This window comes from Orbicella franksi, chromosome 3 (genome assembly GCF_964199315.1).
Source record: "Orbicella franksi chromosome 3, jaOrbFran1.1, whole genome shotgun sequence".
NCBI classification, from domain to species: domain Eukaryota; kingdom Metazoa; phylum Cnidaria; class Anthozoa; order Scleractinia; family Merulinidae; genus Orbicella; species Orbicella franksi.
The window spans coordinates 24,335,001-24,345,877 of NC_138147.1; the positions used below are offsets into that span (position 1 = coordinate 24,335,001).

At 38.7% G+C, this 10,877-nt stretch overlaps 2 protein-coding genes across 2 annotated transcripts in view; both read left to right on the plus strand.

Annotated features, from left to right (window-relative positions):
* LOC145482898 (uncharacterized) overlaps window positions 1-6,482 on the plus strand; it is an 11,182-nt gene extending 4,700 nt beyond the window's left edge. Inside the window, exons 3-4 of the mRNA XM_081461544.1 lie at window positions 1,214-1,264; window positions 5,594-6,482. Of these exons, the coding sequence (XP_081317670.1) occupies window positions 1,214-1,264; window positions 5,594-5,725 (183 nt within the window). The 3' untranslated portion in view covers window positions 5,726-6,482. The remainder of the gene's footprint in view (window positions 1-1,213; window positions 1,265-5,593) is intronic.
* Window positions 6,483-8,858: 2,376 nt separating this feature from the next.
* LOC145482852 (beta-2 adrenergic receptor-like) lies at window positions 8,859-10,508 on the plus strand. The gene is made up of 2 exons (XM_081461492.1): window positions 8,859-9,024; window positions 9,147-10,508. Exon 2 carries the CDS (start codon window positions 9,375-9,377, stop codon window positions 10,290-10,292), a length of 918 nt encoding a protein of 305 aa, XP_081317618.1. The 5' UTR covers window positions 8,859-9,024; window positions 9,147-9,374; the 3' UTR covers window positions 10,293-10,508.
* The last annotated feature ends 369 nt before the right edge of the window (window positions 10,509-10,877 follow it).

Below are 10,877 nucleotides of genomic sequence, written 5' to 3' on the forward strand. Positions count from 1 at the left end.
TTGAACAGCGAAAAAAATCGAAGCCAGGACCTAAGAAGAAGACAAAAGCGGAATTTCTTGAAGGCAAGAAATTCCGCAAGAGGAAAACTTTGGCCGACAGTGACAAGGGATCGTGCGTTGTTATACCGGTGTTCTTGCCAAGCTTATTTCTTGTGGTTCTCCACCTTATTCTTATACCATGTAATATCCCACGAGTCACTTGTATTTTCTCGGTATACACAATCGCCTAAAGACTCGTGTGTATACCAAGAAAATACAAGGGACAAGTGTGATATTCTATGGTATACCACGAGAGAGCGTTGCATAACTATCTTAGACCATGCCATAGATGCAGTGGCGAACACAATCAATACGACATATGCGCGGCGCATGATGGGAAGGTTAGGTGTAATACCGATGAATATATAACACTTTCCTGTATTCTGATTGGCTGTATTTTCTATGGCATGGCATAAATATCCAGAGGTGAATATAAGAATTGGACATTCTGGTTGGTCGAAAAGCTCGGCCTATGACGCTATATTCACCGCGCTAGGCGGTGAATAGAACATTTTCGAGGCCTGGTTACTAAGCCCGCCAACTTTGCCATCTTGGCAAGTAAACATGGCGGACAGTTGCTGAATGAAATTTTCATTTATTCGGAAGACATCATTCCAAGTCTAGGATATTGAAAGGATGGAGAATATTTAAAATGATTGCTGTCGCCCTTGGACCAAAAATCTTTTCAAGAACTCGTATTCAAGGCATTTAAGAATCGTAAACGCAGTGGTTACTGTTATTTATGTTTTGTAGTCCTTGATATTCACCTCTGAGAATTATACTAAAACAATTATTCGCCTCAGGCTCAGTGAATATCGGTGAAAATTCACCTCTACTTCGTTTCGGTGAATATTCACCAATGCTCACTTCGCCTTCGGCGAATAATTGTTAAGTAATCACAGTACACGACCTCATTGCATTTCACGACAATTTGTGTGAGCACCTTAAACTGTAAAATTTCGATGTAATGCACCAGTCTTCTTCCCTTTAAAATCTCAAACACAAGTCAAAAGCTCTTTTATAATAAACACCCTTAGACATTTGTAGCAAACGTTCCCGGTAGACTCTTATGAAGGTCGATACAGTCAATTAAAAACCTAGACAAATTAAGCAATTATTAGTTAGTTGATGTCTCACCCAGTACTCACCGTTTCTGTGTTATTTCCTTATCGAGGATGAACAGGGAAAGATACATCGTAAAGAGAAAAATATCTTTGAACATGAGGTGGGTGCTTCAAACGTAAGTATTCATGTTACTGTAGTGAGGCTTTAAACAGATCCAGATCTGTTCGCTTAAAGATTTGTTTCCCAGTTTAAATCCTGCCGGCTGGGAAACCCAGGAGTAAATAACCTGATGTTACATAATGAACCGAATAACCTTACCCCGTAAAATGGGCTTTTGTGCGGAGAATACTCGCTGGCTGGGAGAAATGTGTTTGACTCCCTCACTGAACGCGTAAATAATGCCCAGTGTCTATACCCAATTGGGAAATTGGTGGGTGTATTGTTTTTGTTTTTTTACGTTTCTGCTGATGAGAGATTTTGTTGGGGAGCTTGATGGGAAAAGAAAGTTTCAGACACGTTACTCCCAGGAAAAAAAGAAACAGATGTAATTGCCAGCAACCGGAAAACTACTTATAAAAGCTTATTTGTCGGTTAATTTATCGCTTTGATATTACCTGATAAATCTTGACAGATAAGTCTGTAATGGGGCTGACTCTTCAGAGCGAAAAAACGTTATAAGCATGTACGAGTCTTGGCTGTGCGCCAGGCTCTAAGTTTGAAATGGCAACAATATGGTCGATCGTGCAAACAGAAAAAGTTATGAACTTTACACGCTTTCCCAATTTTCTCGGTAAGCAGCAATATTTTAACGTCAGTAATGGAAAGCCGGTGCATTGCTTTTGTGGGGAATCAATTTTTTTCGGTCAAAATTAACCTAAGAAGGTTTGCGAATCCTTTATTTCCCTGCAGTATACAATTATAAATTAGTATATAAATATTATATTTAATTATTCGCCAAAGTCGAAGTGAACTGGTGAATATTCACCAATGTTCACTGAGCCTGAGACGAATAATTGTTTTAGTATAATTTTCAGAGGTGACTATCAGGGACTACAAAATAACGGACTAAAACATAAAAACACAGACGCAATTGTTCGTGTGCATACACGTATGCAGCCGTAGTTTTAATAATTAAGCTTACATGTACATCGATTATCAACAGGAGCCATAATCGGGGACGGAGGCCGTAAGTCTTGGGATCCGCGCGCACCTATGATATGAGACAATTTTTCTATTTTTAGAACAAATTGCGCCATCCTGACGTCATATATCCGCGCGGATCCACGCACATGTCGGGGGTTCTCGCGTGGATGTTGTCACGTTGCATGATCAAATGGTGAGAGTTGAGAGATTCTCTTGCGTATTTTTCACAGCGACGGTAGGGAATAAGGCAGGGACTAAGAACCAGGGCGCTTATATGTAGTTTTATGTTCTGAGCCAACGGAAAAGGTGGGTTTTTCAGGGTCGAAAACAAGACTTCAATCTCGCGCTGGGAATGAATAATAAGATCTGCTCGCGCTAGTTGTAGGCTTACGCATATGTTTTTGCGTTTGTTGTGACTTAAGAATATAGCAAGAAAACTCTCTACTCTGGTAGCGAGTTAATTTGTGAGTTTCTCGGACAATGGTTAATCATAACCAAAACCTGTTTTGATGGTTTCTTATTGTTTCTGCTTGTTTGGTGAGTTTGCAAAAGTTTCTGAAAGGAAAATCTGACACGTGCAATTAGTTCATTTGCATAGTGCAGCTCGTGCACTTTCAAGTCCGAGTCGGTGTTTGCAATTGTCAACAAATCTTGACAAAGATTTCTTTCGTTATCTTTTGTGCTGAGATGCTGCAACAAATTTCACGAACGCAAAAAAGGCTACTAACATCATGTGTGTTTCTTCAACTGAACATAAGCATAGTGAAGTTTTACACTGCGAAAATGAAAATAGACAAGGAGTTTTGATATTTTAAACTCGATCAACAAAATCGAAATCGTTATTCGAAGTTGATTAAAGAAAGCGTCATCGTAACTTTGCTGATTATTCCTGCTTTATTCGCATATTTTCAGCTTAGCTTTTAATATGTTCTCAAACATTTATCAATCTTAAACATATTTAAGAACTATAGAGTTATTGTTTGAGTTCGATGTACGTTTTCACACGAAAGTACGGCGGAAATACAATTTGTCGTGTTTACTGACTGTACAAAACATGCATCGGCGGGCGCTCTCATTCATCGACAACAGAGAATTTACTGGATTTTTACACGAATAAAACTGAGCAGTATCTACGGACGTAAAGTTATTGGGCCTTGATGAAACATCAAGCGTTGCTAACAATTCAAGCGAAACTCAAAGTAGCAATTATTTTGTTTTACTTTTCAGTCGCGATAGACTGGCAAATTCCTCGCAAGCGTGTGGCAAGAGGAGCTAGGAAACTATGAAGTCCTGAAGCTCTGCTGTATCTAAATATATCCAGCTAGGTTTTTGCTGTGTAAGGGAAAAGCTGTTAATCTTCAACATATGTGAAATTTAAAGTGGAGTAATGTGCAGCTCATGTAAAAGAAACATTCGTCGGAACACAACTTGGTCAGCGATATATATAAGCTTAAAGCGGAACATACCTAAGTTCGACACTGTCTTACTTCACTCAAACTGGTGCAGCTTACGACGAAAATACTTAAGCAAAATTCCAACAGACGTAAGCGCATTGAGTTGTGGGCCAAAAACATGAAAAATTGCGGGAATTTCGGACGCTATTTCCCCTGCGCGACATCCGCAAAAATCCTCGCAGCATGTACGCGCGTGTGCCGCAGGCGATGGCGCAATTTGTTCTAAAAATAGAATTATTGTCCCATATCACGGGGACAACCCTAATACTAGACATGGCGCGCGCTTACGGTCTCCGTCCCCGATTATGGCTCCTGTTATCAATCAATTTACTCGTCGAGTTCAGCAGTAAAACAAACGAGCGAAACACTACGAAAAATAAATTCATCCGTTACCTTTGTTTCATCGTTGTTGACTTCATTCACAGTTGTCATCATCGCCTAAAAATGAGTAGACTTAGTTTGAAGAAAAATACATTTTGGTCAATCGATCTGACCTACTGGCAATCAACGTAACCACTGCGTTTACGATTCTTAAAAACCTTGAATACGAGTTCTTGAAAAGATTTTTAGTCCAAGAACGACAACAGTCATTGTGAAAATTCTCCATCCTTTCAAATATCCTTGACTTAGAGTGATGTCTTTCGAATAAATGAAAACTTCATTCAGCAACTGTCCGCCATATTTACTTGCCGAGATGGCAAAGATGGCGAGCTTAGTAACCAAGCTCTAGCGGGTTAACTATAGCGTCATAGGATGAGCTTTTCGACCAATCAGAATGTCCAATTCTTATATTCACCTCTGGAAATTATACTAAACTATTATATAAATTTCGGTGCGAAGACATTTTTTCCACTGACTCTTTACACATTGCATCCATGTAAGCAAACACTGCCGTGAGCAAGAGAGCCTCTCAGCAGGCAGGGGAGCCTTGGTTTCTTAACAGTGAAATGCCGAAAAAATTCATGCTTGTCCAAGCATAAGTTATCATCCGAGCGACATCCTCGCGTATCTTACTACAGTCCTCCGTTCTTTCCACCATTGCAGCCTACATTATTATCTGAGCACGCAAGTAGGATAGGGCTACGCAGTACGTTTTTCCGCACTGAACCAGAACTAACGCCGCATCGGAGAAAGGCTTTATTTAAACAGAGATTTCCATCATCGATTCATTCCACATTTATTCACTTGAAATCCAGTGAAAACTGAAAATACAATAACCGCAAGGAAGACGATTACAATGTAATCCGGCATAATTGATATGTTCTTGACTTGAGCAAGGGGCGCGTGTAAATCAACGGATTATTTATAATACGTATGGGTACTGAATAATTTAATGCTGGGGGTTAGGGTTACCTTGGGATGAACTAGCATCCCATCTAGGTAGGTAAACGGTAAAGTCTGCTATGAGCCAAGTGGCCCATCAGGCCAGCGCTTATGTCCGGTTTCAGTACAATGAAGCGACTAGGAGTATTTCTACTCTTCCCCTGGATAGTATGCTAGACCGTCACAGGGTTAGCACCCAGCATTTCAGTCGCCGGTACTTATTAATACACGTGGGAGAAGTGACTGTGAAAGTAAAGTGTTTTGCCCAAGAACACCAAAATCGCCTTAAGGCTAGGAAAATCCTTCAAATTTTGACAAAACGGAAGTCACTATTTGGTTACCCATGCTAAACATTGCTATGTATATAATGTTATGTTCAATTTGAATTATTTGTTTTAGTTGTTTGCTCGGTCCCAATAGCACTTGTGCTACAAACATTGCCGAAAGTAAATAAAGGTTATATATGAAAATCTCTCATATTATATACCTCTAAGTGCGCCTTGTAGGGTAGCATTACGCTGCCCACGTTGAAGGGTTTGGTCCAAAGTAACACTGCTTCTTAACGCTAGGAATCAGAATCAAGTGAAGAAGAAGAAGGAGGGATTACCGTAGAAGAATTCAAGAAAACAGAGGGATGGAAAATGCTGATGGACGCCTTAGATGCAAAGATTGAGAAGAACAAACTATCCACAAAGCAATAGCGAAATCCAAACAGTCAGTCTTGAAATTACACATGATTTTAACCCTCTTGTGCGTCAGAATTCAATTAAAAATGGTAACTTTAGAGTAATGTAATTTTGTGTGTTGAAAATTTGTAAATAAATTGTACAACTATGTTTTTTTTTAAACTAAACCGTATAAAATTATTCCTTTCTCGAAACGACAACTGATGGCTAGCCCAAAAACAACAAAAACTGCACTAGTCGTATGTTCGATGCTTACAACATTTCTGCAAGAAGGTATATGCGTCGTATTTATAAGGCTTTATTGCCTGCAGTCTGGTTCCAAAATTATGTCGACTTAGAATATTCACAAGAATATTTTCAGCTTAAAATCGGCAGCAAAATAAGAATATTCTGCCTGGGCCGGAAGAGCAATATCCTTATAAATTAAAAGTGTGCATTGGTTTGTAGCTTTTCTTAACACTGTAGTGAAGCGCCATGAATTTTTGGAATTGGGTGCTATATAAATTTATTGCATTATTTTTATGATGTCGTAAACTTTCAAAAGTCAATTTGTAGGCAATTCTGCAGAAGCTGAAAATCTTACTGTTAGTTTAGAAGAAAAAACGCAAATTTTGAAGGAAAACAGAACTGTGTTGTATTGGCCTTTGGGACGAGCCAAGGGATATTTGACTGCTTATCCTGCAAGATGCTACCTATGAGGAGTGTTATCCCTATTTTGAAAACGCACTGAGGCTGACTCCATTCAAGAAAACCTCTTTCTTATGTCATATAAATTTACCACTATTTTCTGCATATTATTAGCATTTAGTCTTTTTCATGCAAATTCACAATTATAGCTTTCAGCTAAAGTAGAAACGCACTCCGTACTAAACGAACTAGTTATTGACAAAGTTAAATTAGAATGGACTAAAATAGCATTCTTTTTTATAAAGGGGCAGATATTTTTAATGATTGTATATAAAGTTAGTTGCAATCTTTTTATTTCTTTTAATATTTATATTTTAAGATTTTTATGTAGGTTTTTTAGATTTTTTGCATATTTTAAATTTATTTTTTAATTATTTATTATTTGTTTATTTAATTTACGCAGGACCTATATTGATAGCAGTCGTATAACTGAAATGGTCATCCTACATAAATATATTTTATATTATTATTATTATTATTATTATTATTATAGTTCTTTTGTAACTTTTCCAGCTTTTGATATTTAGATGAGGTCTTTTGTCGCAGATTTTTGCAGTTAAATGCAAAACATGTACGTTGCTTTGTATCAAAATATACTTAAATAAATGCCTTCATGTAAGAGAAACTTTTGTCTCCCTTTCAATAAAGCAACATTATTATTCACCCTGCCTTTTTTGGTTGTACCTTCAAGTCGTATATTTTCTTTCTTTTTTTTGAGGGGGGGGGGGGTGGTATCCTGATGCACTTATCATTACTGTAAGACCTCTCAGGCATCGTTGAAGACCTTACAAATAACAGGATTAAAGAAATTGGTTATAACTGACTCATTGTACATACGCCGAGTGGACAGACAACGCTGATGTCCAGGTTTAGAATATCAAAGACAGGGGTGGATCCAGGATTTTTCTTTGGAGGGGTGCTCCACAAAGGAATGGCTTAACTGACTGGTGAGGTTAGCAAATTTTAAAAGCGAATACGAAGAAGAATGCTTCATATCCGGGGAGGTGCGCACCCCCTGCACCCTCCCCCCCTAGATCTGCCCCTGAAAGGTACGTTTTCCTGACAAATGTTAAACGTTTAGACACAACCAGGCACTAAGGATAGTAATGTAACTTAAGAATTACTGGTGATCATCTATCGAAAAAATGTTGCCACATTTCAGCGGTATTAGGCTTCGCGTTAAAGAAGTTGTTGAAGTTCCGGTATCGATACATTTTATTTATTTGCTAGGTTAGCCTTGTTTTCACCACGACATAAGCACAAGCATAAGCATAAGCTTGTGGCGAGGATGCCAACAACACAAGCATAAGCACGCAAGCATGCGCAGAATTATTTTCGGTTCCATACCTTCTCGATAAGCATAACCTCAAGCACAGGAAGGAAAAAAAGTTTTCTTCTGCTTGTGATCGTTCTTATGCTTGTGTCATGGGAGTCCTCAGCAACGTTATGCTTATGCTTGCGCTTATGTTGTGGCGAAAACCAGGCTTTACATTTTGCGGCGCCGGTAACATACCCTAGGATGCAACACAAAGCATCAGTATTCTTTGCTCTTTTTGCTACTTCTTTATTTGTCTTTCTGTAAATATGAAAAATTTTGTGGATACATTTTTCACAGAGGCTCATATAATTTTTCGATATTGGTGTCTTATTTTTATCATCAGAATATCAAATCGGTTGCCGACAAATTAGAGCCAGCGAGTTTACTGTGATTGGTTAATGGTTTGCGGACATAACTTATTTATCAATAGTCTACTGGCACAAGACCCAATATCGAACTGATCCAATTCCAGAGATCAAGCAACTTGACAGTTTATTACGGCGGAAAAAGCTGTTTGGCAAGCGTCTTGTCCACGTCCGTGTGGATTTGACAAGTAACAGGTAACGTACTGAAGAACTTTTCAAGAACGTTTTGGCGCGCAAATTGCGAAAAATGAAAATGTCCAGCCTTGGCCTCAGCTTCAAATCTAGACTTTTCATAAAAAGTGTAGCTGGGGAACGAACATTTCACAATATGAAAATAAGCTGATTGATTCTGCTCCCATCAAGCATCATTTAATTTAGAGTAAAGTAGCTTCCTGCTATAAATGTAGCATGTTTAATAATTCATTTTGATGTAGGTGTTATGAATACGAATGATCACCCCTCATGTGTACTCCGAGGCTAAAAAATAGTTATCCAAGATTTTTTACTGTTACTCAACTTCACGTTCATTTTTGTTTCAATGAACGCCATTTCAAAGATTAAGTAATTTTCTACAAAAAACTAGCTAATAAACGTTCGCAGTGTATGTATTTACCCTTTCAGACTATCCTTTCCGTAAATTATCGCGATGGAATAATGACGAATTTTCACTTTTGTTTAAACGCCGCCACTTTAATAGACGAGATGAATGGCATGTTTTAATTCACAGGGCGATGAATAGTGCAAAGTCATTAACTGCACCTCTTGTAAGTGACACAAATTTTCTTGTTCAACTTTACTTTTCTTTATTTAATAAAAAAGTGAAGACATCTGGCACCACAATTAACAGCTTTTCGTCACGTTCAATTCTATCCATTTTACCTACACAGAAAAAGACACCAAAAAATTCGATAAGCGCAGGACTAAATGATATCGGTGTTTAAAAGGTAAATATATATAATTTTGATCTACACCATTATTAATGCGGTGTAGCCAGTATTTTCTAACATTAACGTCAACGAAGCAATCGTTATTGACTTCAACTAAACTGATCAAACCTTTTTTTCAGACTTCAAAGAGCCAAGCGTTTCCAAGAGTGATTTCGGATCTCTCTGACTAGTATGAACCGTTAGTAACGTCGCTGCTTGCTTTTTCAATGCGTTATCCTCAACGTCTCTACAAAGGTATCTTGCTAAGGTAACCTAATAAGCTTGTTCACGAAAGACATAGGCGACTCTACATTGCTATCATTGCCTCGTTGTCAATTGACTAAGGGAAACTATAGGCAAAGCTAGCTATGGATGCTGGGAGAATGCAAGCTCTGCTTTGCTCGGGTTATTTATCGAGAGGGTATACGTTTTTCTTTTCTACGATATACGTTTTCCTCTCTATTGCTACAGTTCTAGGGAATGCAGTGATCCTAGCTGCGCTGCGCAAAGAATCGTCTCTCAATTCGCCATCAAAGCTTCTATACAGCTGCCTCGCTGTCACTGATCTTCTCGTTGGTCTGATTGTGGGGCCAGCCGCTGCTGTACATTTCACTATGTGGAGTATAGATATTGGCCGGATGGTGGACCTCTGTGCGTACTCTGCCGCCATCAGCATTCTCAGTTTCACAATTTTGACTTTAGTGTCATTGGCAACGTTGACAGCAATAAGTGTGGACAGACTTCTCGCTCTGTCGCTAGGGCTGAGATACAGACACGTTGTAACTATGAAGCGAATTCAAGTATTACTCGTCTGTGTTTGGATTCTCAGCATTTCGTATACATTGATGATGCCGTTATGGAATTATAGCATTGCTAAAATCTGTGGGTACACTTTACAATCAGTTTGCCTTGTGGTGTCGGCGTTTTGCTACGCGAAAATCTTCCTTACACTCCGACATCATAAAACTAAGGTGCAAGTACGGGTTCACCAAGGACAACCGAATGGAAGAGGAATACCACGTAACATAAAGCGATACAGAAAAACATTATCAGCTGCAGTGCGGGTCCTGATAACGTTGGTGGCCTGTTATCTCCCACATATTGCAGTCACGGCTCTGTTTTCAATTTATGGCCTCTCTCCACTTTTACGAACAATGTGGGGGCTATCAGGAATTCTTGTTTTTTTAAACTCATCCTTAAACCCGCTTCTTTATTGCTGGAAAATGAAACAAGTGAGGCAAGCAGTTAAGATCACGATAAGACAGGCATTATGCTTGTCGGATTAATCAGTTAACCAGGATTCATTTCTTAACTTAGCCCGGCTTTATACCTAATCTGTCCACAAACGTTTATTTTTTTGCTGCGAGTTATTTTTCTTCGAGCGCACGAGCGAGCGAGCGCGCGAGAGCGGCTTTCCACAGGGCCACCCCCTTGAATACTTTTGCTTACGATCTCGACGAACTCAAGACAAAATAATGGGCTTATGAACAGACTAGCCCCACCAACGGTAATGTGTTTTCTTTTGAATAAACGTAAAAATATTTGATGAATGGGCTCACGGGCTGGAAGAAGGAATTTATCCTAAAACTTCCAGGAGCTCAGTTGTTTATCTCACGCGGAAGGTTTTATGTGTCAACTTCGTATCCATGATATTTGACATTGCCATGGCAACCACAAATTCAAATTTTAGCTAAGCAGGATGTTTTATTTTTTTTTAACATAATTCTTCTTTATTTAATCACTAATTTTCCAATTTTCATTTGTACGCGTCATTACCAATTTGGATTAGCTTTTAATGATTAGCGTTGGCGCAATTTCTATGATTTGAAACGGAGGTTAAGTATTCTTGTTGTTACTGAAGCCGTGTTGCA